The sequence below is a fragment of the Corythoichthys intestinalis genome, chromosome 20 (genome assembly GCF_030265065.1).
Source record: "Corythoichthys intestinalis isolate RoL2023-P3 chromosome 20, ASM3026506v1, whole genome shotgun sequence".
NCBI classification, from domain to species: domain Eukaryota; kingdom Metazoa; phylum Chordata; class Actinopteri; order Syngnathiformes; family Syngnathidae; genus Corythoichthys; species Corythoichthys intestinalis.
Window position 1 is genome coordinate 19,031,626 of NC_080414.1, and position 20,277 is coordinate 19,051,902.

The window sequence follows — 20,277 nt, forward strand, 5'->3', positions numbered from 1 at the left end:
TCTTATTCCATATCAATTATTTATGTTACATAAAAACAAAGGAACTAAATATATTTTTAAATATTTTTATTGCATTAACTTTTATAAGTATGAAAATTAAACAGTGCTGCAACGAATAGTCGATTAACTCGAGTAATTCGATTAGAAAAACAGCTTCGAATAAAATTTTTAGGCTTCGAGGATTCGTTTAATTAGTGTCGCCTTGTAATGGTTTGTTTTGAAAGTGTTTGCATTTAGTTTTATTGATTTGGGTGGATACACTGCCCTCTAGTGGCAATATGTAGATTACATAACTCATCTAACATGGCTAGATCCAGCTGCTCCTTGTTAGAACCAACATAAGTTTGTGAGCTTTTGTTAGAGCTAAAATGATTGTTTACAGTCACAGTGCTCTCCATATTTATTGGCACCCCTGAAAAACATGTGTTTTTTAGGTTCCAATATATACATTTTTTATTCAAATAATATGGGACCTTAATGGAAAAAAAGAGAAAAATCCAACCTTCAATACAAGTGCATTCATTCAGTGGGGAAAAAATCCCCAAATGTCTTATCTTTCCATTCCAACAATAATTTACAGAAAAAATATGGCATATTTTAAAGATGGTTTGAATTGCGATTAATTACAATTAATTAATTTTTAAGCTGTGATTAACTCAATTAAACATTTTGATCGTTTGACAGCCCTAATTTATTTATATGTAAAATTTCAAAATTATATAGAATTTTAACGTAATTCTGTGATACTTTGATAAACCGCTAGACGGAGCCGTCATTTTCTTGCTAATACTGTATACACAAGGGTGTAGGTTTGGTCTCAACATTGGTAGGGACGATATAACAGCATAACCAGCATGTACACTTTTTTGCTGGTGACGGGACATTAATAAGACCAAACAGATCGGATGAATAGGGGTACGGGCTGCATTTCTCACGAATACAAGCCTAATTAATTGATAGTCAAATAATCAATGCAAAATACGTACATCTGCATTGTACTAACTTTCATATGTATTGGTTCAGGTGATAAACTGTTCCATATTTCAATATTTGAACACCTCTTAGTCCGGGAATAACAAAAATAAACAAAAATTCAGCCTTTCTTCAGGTAAGACACTACTGATTTTGTCCACAAGCACAGCCAAACTCAACAAAAAAATGAAAGCTCCTTTGGGCTGCTTTAAAACCACATAAATAAAATAAAAATGAAAATTGGGGCGAAAGGGATAAACCTCAGTTCACTACATTCCTCACACTTTAACATTAACAGGAGAAAATACATACAGTAGGACACTTCTAAGCTTCCGACTTGTTTTGCAGGTTAGCAAATTCACACAGTTTAATGTTAAGCCAACGCTGATACAGGTTGGACTTTCAGTAGCAAAACTAGTGGTATGTTCCCCACCTCCACAACATTGACGTCTTTTTACAGGAAATACAGTGGCTGCAGCTGCTGCTGGCCGAAAAAAAAAACCTTCTAATTCAAAGGGGATGGCGGAGGCGGCATGTTGTTTCTGTCTGTAGCTGGAGGAGGGGGTGGGGGGGGGTCAAGTTATCAACCAATCAAATGTGCATTTGAAGGGAAAAAAATGGACCTGCACATTCAGCAAGTGCAAAGGTTTAAATGTAAGTCTGAACATAATGAAAATAATTCACCTAATAATGGTAGGGTCTATTCTAGGGGTAGCCAACTCCGGTCCTCGAGGGCCCCTATCCAGCTTGTTTTCCATGTCTCCCTCCTTTAAAACACCTGAATGAAATGATCAGCTCATCAGTAACCGCTGCAGGACCCTTATAACGATCCTGATTATTTGAGTCAGGTGTGTTGGAGGAGGGAGACATGGAAAACAAGCTGGATAGGGGCCCTCGAGGACCGGAGTTGGCTACCCCTGGTCTATTCTATCCTTACAACATAAGGGAGGACAATCTAAATTACCCATATAACTGAACTCATTACATAATGCAAATAAGGTTGCTTAAAAGTTGGTGGGGACAATTTGAGAATCCTGAAAAGTTACTAGTGTTATGTCCCTACCGTTCCTATGCAAACCTACGCTCTTGTGTATACAGTTTGTTTTTTCATCTATGAACAAACAACAGAAGGTAATTGTTGTTTGTTCATAAATAATAATGAAAAAAATATCTGGCAGATGTTAGCATTGTTTTAGCATAATTTGTATTTTTGGAATTAACTGCTTTTAAAAATAATGACGATCAAATGCAAGGGAGATTAGTATCAGCAGTAGTTTTAGGAACTTTAAAGTGGGAAGTAGACAAGTTGCCCTATCAGGTAGCCACGTGGCTTCCCCTTTAATAATAAAATAACAAAGCTTGACTCCACCTTACAAGTTTCGATGTCAAAGACGAAGAGAGACAGATGTTCAGGCACAGACAAATGATTGCAGGTGATTCTGATGTTTTTTTAGGTGTTTTTAATTGCTTACATCCTACGGAAAACTACATTTAATTCAACTTTAAATGACATGCTTGATTATAATTATCGATAATATCTTTTTAGGTGTTCTGCTGCTGTGTGCTTTTGTTGTGCATGGCTGCAATGGCATCGTCTTACAGGAGAACACCTGTGAATCAAATCAAACGGTACTTGCATCAAGTATATGTGTATTTTTTCATGTGTGAAGATTTTATTCAAGATGTATTTCCAGGTGGAGTGTTTCCATCCATTAGACCACCTGAATGCATCGCTTCCAGTTCGTTTGGAGGTGGATGCAGGCAAGATGCTTTTCATCTCCCTGGATGGCCTCCACAGCTGCAGTTTCAGTAGAGGATCAGATGCCGTACCAACAACGTAAGTGTTGTTTGTGATTTTTTTCCCCTAATTGAATGGCTAAGATTAATTGTGGAGGAAGAAGTTTAATTGTGGGTGAAAAACCTAGTTCAAGACTCAATAGTACTGGTAAATTTAAAGCTTAAAACCTAATAACAATATAATTATAATAATTTTTTTTAAGCTTTAACAACTTTCATCTCCAGAGTTAAAAGCGTTAACTTTGACAGCACTAATAATTAAATAATAATTGATGATTATGATGTTTTAAAATGTCACAATTTATAATTAATAGTGTTGTCCGATAATGACTTTTTAAACATTATTCTGATATTGTCCAACACCAAAAATCCGATAGCGATATCAAACCGATATCGATACATGCGGTCGTGGACTTATTCTGGCTAATTGTATTGTGATGCCCTACTGGATGTTTGAGTTTATAATTTTTTAACTATATTGTATTTTATAGTGTATTATTTAGAATAGTATTTATACATAATAATTTATAATAAATTTGTCATAGTTTGAATTATATTTAATTATAATGTAATAATATTGGCCCAAAACAGATCATGAAAAACCGATGTCGATATTATTCGATATCATTTTAAAATGCTTTTATGGGCTGGTAATATCGGACAACTTTAATCCATTATTATTGTCATTGTAATTATTAAACACATAATTACATTTACTTGAATCAAACAATGTAAATATGCACCCACAAACTAGTATTTTTAACTTTTTAAAAACGGTACAGTGATCCAGTACAGTGATCGTTTTTTGCAGTTAATGGGCAACAAAAGCCCCCAGGATAAGTGAAAATACGCGAAGTAGCACCAAAAAAAAAAAAAAAAATGTATGTTCAATGCATTTATTCAGATTTATCCTTGGATGCACATAAGACATGTTTTTTCACTTTTTTCCCAAAGTATAATTTAAAAAGAACATTTATGTATATATAAATTAGGGGTGTCAAACGATTAAAATTTTTAATCGAGTTAATTACGGCTTAAAAATTAATTAATCGTAATTGATCGCAATTAATCGCAATTCAAACCATCTATAAAATATGCCATATTTTTCTGTAAATTATTGTTAGACTGGAAAGATGAGACACAAGATGGATATATACATTCAACATACGGTACATAAGTACTGTATTTGTTTATTATAACAATAAATCAACAAGATGGCATTACCATAATTAACATTCTGTTAAAGCGATCCATGGATAGAAAGACTTGTAGTTCTTAAAAGATAAATGTTAGTACAAGTTATAGAAATGTTATGTTAAAACCCCTCTTAATGTTTACGTTTTAATAAAATTTGTGAAATTTTCAATCAAAAAATAAACTAGTAGCCCGCCATCGTTGATGCCAAAAATTACTTACACAATGCTCATGGGTGCTGAAGCCTATAAAATCAATCGCACCCAAGCGCCAGCAGAGGGTGACAAAAACACAACAAGTACACATTTGACTGTGCTGTCATTTTAATGTTTGAGCGGGGCATGTGCGTTAATTGCGTCAAAAATTTTAACATGATTAATTCTTTTTTTTTAAATTACCGCCCGTTAACGCGATAATTTTGACAGCCTTAATATAAATATTTTAATAAATGCTTTTTAAGCACTTCAAGTTTTAAACATGTTACTGTCCCACCAAATTATTTCTAAACAAGAATAAAGTAGAAAAATGGCTTGTCTTTATTAAAGGCTTCATTGAGTGTGCCCACTCAAATACGCTCAAGCTGCTCACTTACACACAAGGAGTTGCCACAGCAACTGTTTAACAGTTAAACGATGTTGACACATGCGGCGCTTCGAAGATTTGGCTTACAAGCTTTACTGGCAAGATCGAACCTTAACTGTCTGTCAATCATCTTTAACTTTAATAAGCAACTCCAGTGCAACACCTGACCAAGAAAAGCGGCAGGAGCGAGAGTGAGAGAGTATGTGATCGGATCGGAACAGCACTGTAAAATACTGCATTTATTTATTTATTTTTCAATTGAAAAAAAAAATTCTGCGATGGACTGAGGGCGCGAAGTAGCGAGGGGTCACTGTATTCCTATTCAAAATCAACTAGTTGTATGCTAGCATGTGTCGTATTATTGAGCTAAGGTAAATTAAAATTACCGTACTCAAAAAAAATTTTTTTAATCACTACATGCAAACAAAAAAAAATGTCACAAAAAGTACCTTTGCCTTGACATATGAGTTTAATTTGTTCCATGACCACTGTCGTCTCAAATCACTTTTTCATTTCCTCATTTGATTAACCAAAAATGTCATTAATCCTTTCCATTCATGTTTTTGATTGTGATGTTTTCTTTCCTTCTGGACAGTAACAGAAGCTCCTCCATGACACCGCCAGTGCTTTCTGAGAGCTATTCTGGCGAATACACTTTGAGATGTGGGCACGGGTTCTCGTTGTCCTTTTCTCTCCATGTCATCACAAGTGAGAACTTGCTCCTTCTCGTGTTGCGAATCAGTCAATTGTCACAATGTGACTTATTCTGGCATTTGTTTTCTCGCCCAGAACGTCCCACAATACCTCGTCTGACACTGGTCCGCGTCGATATTTCAGGGGGATCCCCCTATTTTAATTGTGCATCCCAGGGTATCCCAAATCCCACTCTGAGATGGTCAGGGTAAGTCCAAATACAGTGGGGCAAATAAGTATTTAGTCAACCATCAATTGTGCAAGTTCTCCTACTTGAAAAGATTACAGAGGCCTGTAATTGTCAACATGAGTAAACCTCAACCATGAGAGACAGAATGTGGAAAAAAAAAAAACAGAAAATCACATTGTTTGATTTTTAAAGAATTTATTTGCAAATCATGGTGAAAATAAGTATTTGGTCACCTACAAACAAGCAAGATTTCTGGCTGTCAACGAAGTCAAGCTTCTTCTAACGAGGTCTAACGAGGCTCCACACGTTACCAGTATTAATGGCACCTGTTTTAACTCATTAAAAGACACCTGTCCACAACCTCAGTCAGTCACACTCCAAACTCCACTATGGCCAAGACCAAAGAGCTGTTGAAGGACACCAGAGACAAAATTGTAGACCTGCACCAGGCTGGGAAGACTGAATCTGCAATAGGTAAAACTCTTGGCGTGAAGAAATCAACTGTGGGAGCAATTATTAGAAAATGGAAGACATACAAGATCACTGATAATCTCCCTCGATCTGGGGCTCCATGCAAGATCTCACCCCGTGACGTCAAAATGATAACAAGAACGGTGAGCAAAAATCCCAGAACCACACGGGGGGGGACCTAGTGAATGACCTACAGAGAGCTGGGACCACAGTAACAAAGGCTACTATCAGTAACACAATGCACCGCCAGGGACTCAAATCCTGCACTGCCAGACGTGTCTCCCTGCTGAAGAAAGTACACGTCCAGGCCCATCTGCAGTTCGCTAGAGAGCATTTGGATGATCCAGAAGAGGACTGGGAGAATGTGTTATGGTCAGATGAAACCAAAATAGAACTTTTATGTAGAAAGACAGGTTCTCGTGTTTGGAGGAGAAAGAATACTGAATTTCATCCGAAGAACACCATACCCACTGTGAAGCATGGGGGTGGAAACATCATGCTTCTGGGCTGCTTTTCTGCAAAGGGACCAGGACGACTGATCAGTGTAAAAGAAAGAATGAATAAGGCCATGTATCGAGAGATTTTGAGTGAAAATCTCCTTCCATCAGCAAGGGCATTGAAGATGAGACGTGGCTGGGTCTTTCAGCATTACAATGATCCCAAACACACAGCCAGGGCAACAAAGAGTGGCTTCGTAAGAAGCATTTCAAGGTCCTGGAGTGGCCTAGCAAGTCTCCAGATCCCAACTCCCATTGGAGGGAGTTGAAAGTCCGTGTTGCCTGACGACAGCCCCAAAACATCACCGCTCTAGAGGAGATCAGCATGGAGGAATGGGCCAAAATACCAGCAACAGTGTGTGAAAAGCTTGTGAAGAGTTACAGAAAACGTTTGGCCTCCATTATTGCCAAAAAACGGTACATAACAAAGTATTGAGATGAACTTTTGGTATTGACCAAATACTTACTTTCCACCATGATTTGCAAATAAATTCTTTAAAAATTAAACAATGTGATTTTCTGGGGTTTTGTCCACATTCTGTCTGTCATGGTTGAGGTTTACCCATGCTGACAATTACAGGCCTTTCTAATATTTTCAAGTGGGAGAACTTGCACAATTAGTGGTTGACTAAATACTTATTTGCCCCACTGTATATCCTACCAGTTCTGATTGGATGATGACTTTTTCTCTTTTCTTTTGGACAGAGGGCAAAAGGGAGGAGGAGTAGCGGGAAAAAATGAGAACATAATTAGCAGCATTGAATTCCAAAACAATGTAGTGATGTGTTGTGCTAATAATAGTCAAGGTCAAGAATGCTCCAAACTATATGACTATGGTAATTAACCCACGTTGTTTGTTTTAATGTGATGTATAAGAAAAAATGTCAAATAAAACAACCAATTGTGCTTGTTTTAAGATGTGTCAAGTGACCTGATGAGAAAGGAGGAGGTCTCCAGTTTGATTATAAGTCCCGGGCAGCCTCTCTTGCTTCGTTGCAGGGCCCAACGCCACAGATGGAATCAGTTGACCATGTGGGAAAAGGACGGCCAACTGTTAACGTCCACTGCTTTACCGTGCCCTGCGAAAATCAAGGAGAAGGTGTTGAATCATCTTACCTTAATCCCCCCAAAAACAGTATTTCATCATTTTGTCTTTTCCTTCCAGATGTGCATAAGAAATGACAAGGATTTGACAAAATTGATGACTTACTTGTTTATCGACTCTGTGACCACTGATCACAACGGCACGTACACCTGCAAGGACCAAACCATATCCAAATCGGTTGATGTCAGCGTCTTGGGTTGGTTGAAATGACTCAGAGGTTCTAGCAAAAATATAGAGACCATTAATCATGAAGTGAATTCTTGTGCGTGACCTCAGCGGAAGGATTCCTCAAGGTGCAGCTGGATCCGAGAAAAACTCTGCTAGCTGAGAATGCACCCAGAGCGTGTTTGGAAGCCGCCGTATTTTACCACCCTACGCTGGAGTACTGCATGTGGCAGACACCCCGTGGCATTTTGTCAAAATGCATCACGGAGGACTGGGTCACGAAGCAAAGGTACGTTTAGGATAGGGGTGGGAACCTCTTGGTGCCTCACGATACGATTTGCGATACAAAGCTCACGATAACGATGATCTGACGATATGGCGATTAAGACTGAACGATATATCGTTTAAACATCGCCATTGCGATGTGTACATGCGCGATAGTCCCATCGCAAGGACGTGCGATAGTTTTTTTTTTTTTCCAATCAACAAACCTTTGATCTGCTTAATTCGCTCGCACAGCCTCTCTCACCCCCTTTCCCAGCTCTCAGTCACTGCGGCACTTGCTTATTAAGGTTAACGATGGCTTTGATCTGGTTAAAGAAGCCGGGCAGCAATCTGTCAATCATCGTTTAACTTGTTAAGCAGTTTCTGCAAGGAAGCGCGGGCTGGAATGAATGTGTGTGTCTGTGGGGGGAGAATGTGGAGACGTTCGAGACATATAAAATAAACGCCAGAAGTGATAATGAGGAGTTTGTAATTTCTTCATGTCACTCCAAGAGTCACAGCCATGTTAGGTAAACAGAAGCATTTAATAAAGCCAAGCATTTTTCTACTGCAGTACTTTATTCTCGTTTAAAAATGATTCAGTGGGACAGTTATGTTTAAAACTGATCATAATTATTACATTCGAAGTGCTTAAAAAGCATTTATTAATATATATATTAGTGCTGCAACAATTAATCGATTAACTCGAGTATTCGATTAGAAAAAATATTCGAATTAAATTTTGTTGCTTCGAGTATTCGTTTAATTATAATGGCGTTGTTATGGTTTATTTCAAAAGTGTTTGCATTTGATTTTATTGATTCGGGTGGATACACTACACTCTGGTCTGCCTCTTTTCACATGGCTCAATCCAACTGCTCCCTGTTCAAACCAACGTAAGCTACGTTTTTGAGCTCTTGTCTTTAATGCATTCGTAATTTAGTTTATAGGTATATTTAGACGTTTTTTGTTTGTCTGTTTTGTGGGAATGTGTGACTGAACCATTTGTTAGGAGCATTGTAAAAAAAAAAAAAAGTTAGCATTTTATACCATTTAAGCTAGCGGAAGTTTGCTATGTAAGTTAGCCAATTTTTCTTTTGTTGTACATACAGTAGATCCTAATTTATTTTATTTATTTACACCGTTTGTGGCTAAGCTCAGGTATTTTAATCTTTCATGTTCCTTATCCGATTACTCGATTATTCGAACTAACTAGTTCATCGATTAATCGACTACTTAAATAATCGATAGCTGCATCCCTAATATATATATATATATATATATAAATATTAGGGCTGTCAAAATTATCGCGTTAACGGGCGTTAATTTTTTTTTTTTTAATTAATCACGTTAAATAATTTGACGCAATTAACGCACTAGGTCCGCTCAGACAGATTTAAATGTCAGTACAGTGAAAGGCCAACTTGTTAATTGTGTTTTATGGAGATTTTCCGCCCTCTGCTGGCGCTTGGGTATGACTTGCATATGTTATGTGGCGTAATGTCGCCCTCTGCTGGCGATTCAGTGCAGCTGATTATTTGGGTTTCGGCGCGCTTTTCTGACGTGATTATATGTCGACGCGAACTCACACTAATAGACAGTGCTATTCAGACTAGCTAACGTCCGCATCCAGTATTCAGTGGCAGTTCTCATAGTCCCATCACACTGTTTTTGTCTAATACATGCATCGCTTGTGAGTTATATTCCTCCTTTGTTTATATTCATGAGCATTAGATAGTTATTGATGATGTGTATTTGAATTTGTTCACATATGGTGAAATGCAGTTACATTGTTAGATGCTTGTGAGCTAATTGGCTAGTGCTACTGCTCAAATGGACACGTGTGTGTACATTTTATGTTATTTTGTGATTTATGCAAGTTATTGACACATTGCCTTGTTATTTTCAGTTTTACAAAAATACAAGAAACGTGCTCCTGTCAAAAAGAGATGACTTCAGTAAAGCCCATGCAACTTTGCCACACCGCCTGATTTCTTTTTGGAACTTATGTTCGCTATCTGTCAGTTTGTGTACTCACACACATTGAGGACAGAATAGGGCTACTAGTTTATTTTTTGATTGAAAATTTTACAAATTTTATTAAAACGAAAACATTAAGAGGCGTTTTAATATAACATTTCTATAACTTGTACTAATATTCATTTTTTTAAGAACTACAAGTCTTTCTATCCATGTGTAACGGGTACACGCAAGTCCATGTGGAGCGTGGAAACCTCCCTGCCGATTCCTTCATGTAAGGACGCTAGCGGCTGTGCCATTGGCTCGAGCTTATTGGTGCAGTGGTTACCAATCTTGCCTGCCGAGTGGAAGCATCGTTGGCGCGCGGGGTCGCGTCCCGGCCTAGTCAGAGGTGGGAGTGGAACGTGGGGCGGCGCTGACACAGGGGTTACAATGGTGCCGTGGACCCGGATCGGCAGCGAAGGTTTCGGGGGGTGAGTGTAACGGGTACACGCAAGTCCATGTGGAGTGTGGAAACCTCCCTGCCGATTCCTTCATGTAAGGACGCTAGCGGCTGTGCCGTTGGCTCGAGCTTATTGGTGCAGTGGTTACCGATCTTGCCTGCCGAGTGGAAGCGTCGTTGGTGCGCGGGTTCGCGTGCCGGCCTAGTCAGAGGTGGGAGCGGAACGCGGGGCGGTGCTGACACAGGGGTTACACATGGATCACTTTATCAGAATGTTAATAATGTTAATGCCATCTTGTTGATTTATTGTTATAATAAACAAATACGGTCCTTATGTACTGTATGTTGAATGTATATATCCATCTTGTCTTATCTTTCCATTCCAACAATAATTTACAGAAAAATATGGCATATTTTATAGATGGTTTGAATTGCGATTAATTACGATTAATTAATTTTAAAGCTGTAATTAACTCGATTAAAAATTTTAATCGTTTGACAGCCCTTTTATATATATATATATATATATATATATATATTTTTTTTTTAATCATACTTTGGGCGAAAAAAGTGAGAAAAAAACATGTCTTATATGTATATCTTTCCAGTGCTAGATCTGAATAAATACATTGAGCATACACACACACACACACAAAAATGGGGGGCGCTACTTTGCGGTTTTTCACTTATCGCAGCGGGTTCTGCTCCCTATTAACCGCGAAAAACGATGGAATACTGTACACTGTGGTCATGATGAGTCATCCAAAGTCTTTCCAAACAGCTATTCAAGTCATCTAGTAAAAATTTCTTTTAAAAAAAAATTTTTTTTTTTTTTTTTTTTTTTAAATCGCAATATAATATCGCAATATATCGCAAACCCCCCCAAAAATTGCAGCAATAGTTTTTTCCAATATCGTTCAGGCCTAATGGCGATACAACGATTATCAATACATTGGTCAGGAAATAATTCTAGGATATTCTACGAACAACTTATAAACAGAAAAACAAGCTTCTGCTGTGAATTAGATAGAGTTTATCACTAGTAGACGTCCAATCCATTTGAACTGGGAGGGTGGCAGCGAATGAACATTCGTTCATTCGCTGCCATCCCTCCCACTTCAAACGGATTGAACGTCTATGGCCGTCAGTGGCAGCCAATGCCAGGCAATGAGGTAATTTTGGGCTATTTAAGATCATTTACCTCTTAATGTTCAGTGATTTTGGGGTATTTTATGGGTCACTTCCTGTTTATTTTGAGTTACAGAACAGGGAATCACCCAAATTAATAGGCAATGACTCAAACTCAAGAAGAAATAACCTGTGAATGCCCTAAAATGAACCACAAGTGACCTATAAATGCCCTGAAAATCGGACAGAATGACTGAATGCTCTGGTTTCGAATGAGCAAACGTTCCCAGTCTAAATTGATTGGGCGTCGTGCACCGTCAATGCAGCCTAAGAGTTAACTGAGACACTATTATGGTTAGGGATGGGAATTGATAAGATTTTTACGATTCCAATTCCATTATCGATATTGCTTAACGATTCGATTCTTTATCGATTCCCTTATCGATTCTAATTTGGACTAATGGACTGTATGGGGTTCTGGGTTCAATATGTTTTATGGTTCATTCGCCTCGGAGTGTCGGTTAGAACACAAGGGGCGGAGAGTGGAGTTGGTCTTTGGCACTTTCAATTCAACTTGGCAACAGGCACAACTAGAGGTGTGCAAAATTTCCGATTCTTAGATTATTTGCGATTCGGCCGTGGAAGATTCGAGAACGATTCACAAACATCCAAATTCCGATTATTGAAATATGCCAAGTAAAGCAGAAGTAAAAAAGCGCGGTCTTCGGGACGCAATGAGGAACGGAGCGAGAGTAGTTAAACATCAGGCTTCTCGGGTAATGCCAATGCTCAACTCACGGCTCTAGCTCAACTCATGCCACGAGATAAAAAAACACAACAACATACCTGACTGCTGCTGACAGCTGCTACAAAGTAAATCCACATAATGTTACAGTAGATATCATTTATATGGGACTAGATGCAATTTGATTCGGTAGCGTTAGCAGCACACCTCCAGAAAGCTAGATGCGGGCGTTAGTAAACGGCCGCCATCTTAAAGCAGTACACTTGCCTGCAAGGCTGTTGTAGCGAACCTTCCAAGCGAACCTAATTAACTTTGTATCTAAAATACTCCTAAATCGGTAAAATATTGACTTGAATCTATATTTAAAATAGTTTTAAAACTTTCACATGTCAAAAGTAGACAAAAGGGAAATTATGGAATAACGGGAGCAATTTTAACAACTTTAACGGTTGATTCACAACATTAAATTAATTGAATGTAGTTTAAAGCTGCTGACACAGAATGGGGACTGGAGTTTTTATTTACTGTTTTTTTTGTATATGTGTTTACTGTTATATGTTAACTTGATACTGAAATAGTAGTTTGGTTTGGCCTGAGAGCATTTTTGAACAATTTTGGAACTAATGTACAAAACATTTAAAAAAAAACAAAAAAAAAGGGGAGGGAGGTGCATCAATAATCATTTTATAATCGAATCGGAGCCTCTGAATCGTAATCGTAATCGAATCGTTAGGTGCCCAAAGATTCCCAGCTCTAGGCACAACTATATACAGGCAATGGCACATGATATGACAATCACTCAATGAGCAGGTGAGAGCATGCATGGAAAGATGTTGATGTATTTGTATGTGTGTGGAAGAAGACTGGAACGTATGGGTATATGTGTGGTTATGAAAGGAAAGAAAATTACATCATATAAGTGCTAATTCAATAATCAATGCAAATTGACTGTAAAGCAGTCAATAACACACATACATGACTCGCACATTATAATGACACAAAGGCGGGGGGGCGCGAGCACGCGCGCACAACCCGGAAGCACGCTGCGTGCACGTGCGGTCACCTTGGCCATAAAAGTGGCGAAAACTAAGCACTTTACACTCATATGGATGTACAACATTATCTTAAGATGCTAAACTAACACATTCCCTCTTAACACAAATATGCAACGCGAATATAATGTAAACAACGCTCTTCTCGACGCAACGAAAACGAGCGGGAGCAACCAGCTGACGTAACAGTAAAAACATCAAACGGTCGCGCTGATAACGGCTCTAACTTATCATAAGAAATTTATGGCATGAAGAGGAAATACTTACATTCGTTCATGGACACACACAAATTACTTCCTCTAACAGGTGGCCGTTTTCTGCTCAAAATGCGCACCATACGCCTATTCTCGGTCCCAGAATACGCAGAGTGCATGACGTAACTAAACGACTGGTTGCTATGGGAACGAATGCATACCCATGGAATCTTTTTAACACGAGTACCATAATTGCTAATAAAATAGTTTAGGATTATTTTAGATGCATACAGTATATGTTATATTTTTCTTATAGAATATTCCACGAGGAATACGATTTTCTGAGAGTAGACTAATGTCCTGTGAATATCAATGCAAATTCACTCGGCAACGACTCTCTCCAGACTACAAATGATGAGAATTCTCCATGAGTAAGGGGTAATCAGGTAGCCGTGCTTGCCAAATCGAACGTGTGTAACATGCTTAAATTTCGAAATGTAAATCGTGCTGGTTGGAATCGATATGAATCGTTAGATAAATTGCCAAACGATTCACTTGAATCGGAACACACGAAACCGGTTCTCTATAAGAACCGGTTCTCGATTCCCATCCCTAATTATGGTGGAAGATTTTGGTAGCAACTTGCTGGTTCCTTTTTATTTTTTGACATTGACACCTTTTTAAAAGGATATCTCGATTCTTGGCAGGAGCATATCGATAACCTTTTGGGACACAAAGTATCACGATATATCACCATTTCGATATTTTGTCACACCCTTAGTTTAGGATAAAATACCTAGCCGTGACAAGACGGAATCGAGAAACTAACGGCGGAATTTGCAATATTTGTCATGTTCTTCTAGGACAGTGAAGTTTTGTGGTGGACTCCAATCTGGAGAATACAAGTTAACCGTGAAGGCTGGTGGACAAAACACGAGCAAATCTGTGTTTGTTTGTGTTGTAGGTAAGACAGTTCAGATGTTTGACAAAAACATAAAAGGAAAATTACATATTGAACATTAAGATGGATTTGTGCTCCCTTTTATACAGACGAACCAAAATTCAGATTGACCATAGACAAGCACAACCACAGTACCAACATTCAGACTGAGAGTGCCGTCCCAGCAAATTACACGTGGCTGTCCTGTTTTTCTCCCAATGAAAGGTGCAGCCATACAATTTAGAATTTATTCCAACTCTCTCAACACCTGGGTCTTTGTGTCTGATTACAGTTGTTCGGGTCTGTCCCACTGGACAGAGGTCCCCGAATCACGGCGAACCGACTCAGACGTTCATTGCCGAAAGACCATCGAGAGCTCCATAATTATGGATCTGCCAGATGCACATTACGTGAAGTTTTGCCTAGCGAATTCAGTCGGCTCTTGGTGTTCGCTTCCACACCCGGTGTACTTCCCATCTTCCCCGCAGGCATCCAAAGGTTGGTTTGATATGTTCTAAAAAGTCTGATTAAAAGTGTTGCAATTGGAAATGATGTAAAGTGGGGCAAATAAGTATTTAGTCAACCACCAATTGTGCAAGTTTTCCTACTTGAAAAGATCAGAGAGGCCTGTAATTGTCAACATGGGTAAACCTCAACCATGATAGACAGAATGTGGAAAAAAAACAGAAAATCACATTGTTTGATTTTCAAAGAATTTATTTCCTAATTAGAGTGGAAAATAAGTATTTGGTCACCTACAAACAAGCAAGATTTCTGGCTGTCAAAGAGGTCAAACTTCTTCTAACGAGGTGTAACGAGTGGAGCCTCATTAGACCTTGTATTAATGGCACCTGTTTTAACTCATTAAAAGACACCTGTCCACACTCCAAACTCCACTATGGCCAAGACCAAAGAGGTGTCGAAGGACACCAGAGACAAAATTGTAGACCTGCACCAGGCTCGGAAGACTGAATCTGCAATAGGTAAAACACTTGGTGTAAAGAAATCAACTGTGGGAGCAATTATTAGAAAATGGAAGACATACAAGACCACTGATAATCTCCCTCGATCTGGGGCTCCATGCAAGATGTCACCCCATGGCGTCAAAATGATAACAAGAACGGTGAGCAAAAATCCCAGAACCACACAGGGGGGGCTAGTGAATGACCTACAGAGAGGTGGGACCACAGTAACAAAGGCTACTATCAGTAACACAATGTGCCGCCAGGGACTCAAATCCTGCACTGCCAGTCGTATCCCCCTGCTGAAGCCAGTACACGTCCAGGCCCGTCTGAGGTTCGCTAGAGAGCATTTGGATGATCCAGAAGAGGACTGGGAGAATGTGTTATGGTCAGATGAAACCAAAATTGAACTTTTTGGTAGAAACACAGTTTCTCGTGTTTGGAGGAGAAAGAATACTGAATTGCATCTGAAGAACACCATACCCACTGTGAATATTGGGGGTGGAAACATCATGCTTTGGGGCTGTTTTTCTGCAAAGGGACCAGAATGACTGATCTGTGTGAAGGAAAGAATGAATGGGGCCATGTATCGAGAGAAACCCTAACCCCAAGGGTATTGAAGATGACACGTGGCTGGGTCTTTCAGCATGACAATGATCCCAAACACACAGCCAGGGCAACAAAGGAGTGGCTTTGTAAGAAGCATTTCAAGGTCCTGGAGTGACCTAGCCAGTTTCCAGATCTCAACCCCATAGAAAATCTGTGGAGGGAGTTGAAAGTCCGTGTTGCCCAACGACAGCCCCAAAACATCACTGCTTTAGAGATCTGCATGGAGGAATGGGTCAAAATACCAGCAACAGTGTGTGAAAAGCTTGTGAAGAGTTACAGAAAACGTTTGGCCTCCGTTATTGCCAACAAAGGGTACATAACAAAGTATTGAGATGAACTTTTGGTATTGGTCTAATACTTATTTTTCACCATGATTTGTAAATAAATTCTTTAAAAATCAAACAATGTGATTTTCGTTTTTTTTCCACATTCTGTCTCTCATGGTTGAGGTTTACCCATGTTGACAATTACAGGCCTCTCTAATATTTTCAAGTGGGAGAACTTGCACAATTAGTGGTTAACTAAATACTTATTTGCCCCACTGTAAATCCAAGAAAAGCGAGCTAGGCACTGATGTTTTTCAGGAGATCTGAAAGAAGAGAAATACATCTTCACGGTTCTAAAAACCGGCAGCGTGATCCTGGTTGTGGCTTTGTTCACTGTCAGTCTGGCACTCATTTACCACGTAAAAAAGAAGGTGAGATATGCCAATTTTCAAACACAAGAATCCGTTAATAACGCCAAAATGTCCAATAGAAACCACAGTATCAGCCCCAGCTGCAGATGATCCAAATGGTGGGCCCCAATGATAATGATTACATCTACATTAACTTCAAGGACTTTGAGTATGACCGCAAATGGGAGTTTCCTAGGGAGAATTTGGAATTAGGTTAGTGTTCAATGATTTACACCTAATTCTCACTCACTACTAACCTAATAGATTTGTGCTCCTCAGGCAAAGAACTAGGCTCTGGTGCTTTTGGCACAGTTGTTCAGGGCACAGCGTACGGTATCAAGAAGGCCGGTGTGTCACAGCAGGTGGCCGTCAAGATGCTTAAAGGTTAGTGAATGTAACACATGAGTTTAAATAAGAAGTCGGTAAAATGGGAAATTCCGGTCGCTTGCAGAGAAACACCAAGCAGTGGAGAAAGAAGCATTGATGTCTGAACTCAAGATGCTGACGCACATCGGTCAACACTCGAACATCGTGAACCTGCTCGGAGCGTGCACGGAGTCAGGTACATTAACTGGAGTTTTTGCTTTGAAACGAATAGGCAATTCCAGAATTTCCCTTTTCCAAACAGGTCCCATTTATCTCATCTTTCAATACTGCTGCCATGGGGATTTGCTGAACTACCTGAAAAGCAGCAGTGAGCGCTACCATAAGTCAGCAGTGGACGCCGTCACTAAGGACCGTAACAGCAGCCTTTACCAAAACCTGACGCCAGGAAAAAACTCAACCACGTAGGGATGTCCGAAACATCCATACATCGACTGTTTTTTTTTAATCTTGTGCATGGTTGTCAGTGTGCAGGAAGGCGACATAGACAAGTACGTCCCAATGCATGTCGCCTATACTGAGGGGCAAGAGAACATAGCTCTCCTCCATCTCGACTCAGATGACCTGGACAGTCTTGAAGGTTGGTGGACTAGTACTTTAGCTTTACTTTAACTTCAATGGTAACATGAAATCTCTGTTGGTGCAAATGCAATGAATTCATGAGTAGACCAAGAAATCGATGAGAATGGAAACACCAACGACCTGCAAGCCCTGACTTTTGAGGATCTGTTGAGCTTTGCTGTCCAAGTGGCCAAAGGCATGGAGTTCCTTTCCTCTAAAAATGTAAGTGAACCACATGGCTCAAATGTTCTGATGATTGTGTATGGACTCCGTTATCCTGATGTCCGTTTACAGTGTATTCATCGTGACCTGGCGGCTCGCAATGTGTTGGTAACCAAGGGCCGGCTAGTGAAAATTGCCGACTTCGGATTGGCACGGGATATCGACAATGACTCCAACTACGTCGTGAGAGGAAATGTAAGTTCTAACTTGCAAAATGTTTTTTCCTTCTTTTGTAACCATAGATGACTTTAAACACCTGGCAGGTGCGTTTGCCAGTCAAGTGGATGGCACCGGAAAGCATCTTCCAAGGGATGTACACCATGAAGAGCGACGTTTGGGCATACGGAATTCTCCTGTGGGAGATATTCTCTCTGGGTGTCACACCTTACCCAGGTGTGAAGGTGGACCACGGGTTCTATTCCAGGATTCAGAATGGTTTCAAGATGGAGTGTCCTTACTACGCGGATGAGTCTGTGTAAGCAGGAGAAATAGTGTACCATACAGTATAAGCGTCCACCCAAACAAAAGTCATTGTGCTCCACGCTTCCTTCTCCAGATACGGGATGATGTGCAAGTGCTGGGCCTTGAACCCTGAAAACCGTCCTTCCTTCTCCAAATTGGTGGCCTTCATGTCAGACCATCTGACGGTCAGTGAAGAGAAGGTATCCTTGTCTCTTACCTCATGCCTTGTTGACCGTGACTCGTCAACACTTCCGATAACAGAGCACCTTCTTCTTTCAGCTCTATCAGAACATCATCAACCACACATCTGGCGACTACCACAATGCATCAGCCATTTCGGATGCTTCTGCTTTTGCCCAACAGAACAAGAACGAGGCGTTATCTGATGAAAATCAAGTGAAGATGTACAGTGAGAAACAAGTGGTTTAGCTTTCGGTAAAAACTAGGGCTGTCAAAATTATCACGTTAACGGGCGTTAATTAATTTTTTTAATGAATCACGTTAAAATATTTGATGCATTTAATGCATGCACTGAATGACCCGCTCACGCATCGCCTCAAACAGATTACAATGATGCCGTTTATGGACATTAAAAGTGAAGAGAATGCCACCGGCCGCTTGGGGGCAGCGCTGATCCAGACTAATGTTATTCCTTCTACTAGTGGGAGAATTAGTAGTTGTGAGACGTTTATGCTGTTACATTGTGCTATTTGTGCTCCACGCATATTTCTGTAAGCTTTTAGTGGCAATTATGTGTCTCTTGTTGTATTTTGGGTAAGATATGTACAGAGATATATATGTTATAAAGGCGAGTGGACACAGGCGTTCTTTGGACCGCCCCGTTTATTGGCATAAGCTTCGGCAACTCCTTCACAACAAACATAAGTATCATTTAGTGAAAGCACAACAAAAATAATATTCCTATTTCACAAAAATAAAATAATGTTCACAAACAGAAAAACACTTCAGTCTGTAGCAATGAGGCCCTATTCTCACACAGTTAAACAACAATGCAAAGTGAACTGGCAACTTACTCAGACTTTGGTCACTCTATTCTTATTATTGTTATTTTTATTCTTATTATTATATTAACTCTACTTTTGATTGAAAATTTTACAAATTTTATCAAAACAAAAGCATGAAGAGGGGTTTTAATATAAAATTACTATAACTTTTAACTATAACATTTATCTTTTAAGAACTACAAGTCTTTCTATCCGTGGATCACTTTAACAGAAAGAATTTTAATAATGCAATTTGTGGATTTATTATAAACAAATACAGTGCTTATGTACAGTATGTTGTATGTATATATCCGTCATGTGTGTTATCTTTCCATTCCAACAATAATTTACAGAAAAATATGGCATATTTCAGAGATGGTTTGAATTGCGATTCATTACGATTAATTAATTTTAAAGCTGTGATTAACTCGATAAAAAATTTTTAATCGTTTGACAGCCCTAGTAAAAACTAAAAGCAATGACCTTTGCCAAGTACTGGAAAATCGCAAATAAAAACAAGAATATCGTCCGTACCACAGTAAAAATTGTATGTCGCATACCTTCTGCATTATCCTGTTTTGAATGAAAAGTATTCCATGATATGTGGTGTAGATCTGCAGATTCATGTAAACCATATTTGCATTGTTTTAAGTTGTTGTATGAAATACAGCATAAATTGGCCAGTGACAAGTGACAATGATGTTCATTATGGCAGCTACTTTTTTTTTTTTTTTTAATGTTATAACGTTTTTATTGTGCCACTGTGTTTTAGATTTTTTACCTCCTTCAAATATTTGTAAATGATTTACTATTTGATCAAGAACACGTTTTAATTGTCACTGATTTAATCAAAGGTATTTTGATTTTGAGTGTAATGTTTTGTGTATTTTTTCCAAGCCGACGCAGTATAAACATGCAAATAAATGCACTTACAAACAGACTAGACTACTTTTTATTGCTTTTTGTACAGTACAAAGGCATGTATG

The 20,277-nt window shown here is 39.0% G+C and overlaps 1 protein-coding gene across 1 annotated transcript; it reads left to right on the forward strand.

Moving 5' to 3' along the window:
- Positions 1-2,335: 2,335 nt before the first annotated feature.
- Positions 2,336-20,221, forward strand: flt3 (fms related receptor tyrosine kinase 3). Its single transcript, XM_057824191.1, has 23 exons — positions 2,336-2,405; positions 2,519-2,601; positions 2,667-2,809; positions 5,141-5,253; positions 5,335-5,446; positions 7,102-7,232; positions 7,314-7,495; positions 7,562-7,697; positions 7,778-7,955; positions 14,335-14,435; positions 14,522-14,636; positions 14,704-14,909; positions 16,567-16,679; positions 16,739-16,871; positions 16,938-17,042; positions 17,110-17,220; positions 17,287-17,446; positions 17,510-17,622; positions 17,710-17,825; positions 17,898-18,020; positions 18,089-18,300; positions 18,382-18,487; positions 18,567-20,221. Exons 1-23 carry the CDS (start codon positions 2,378-2,380, stop codon positions 18,714-18,716), a joined length of 2,970 nt encoding a protein of 989 aa, XP_057680174.1. The 5' UTR covers positions 2,336-2,377; the 3' UTR covers positions 18,717-20,221.
- Positions 20,222-20,277: the final 56 nt, after the last annotated feature.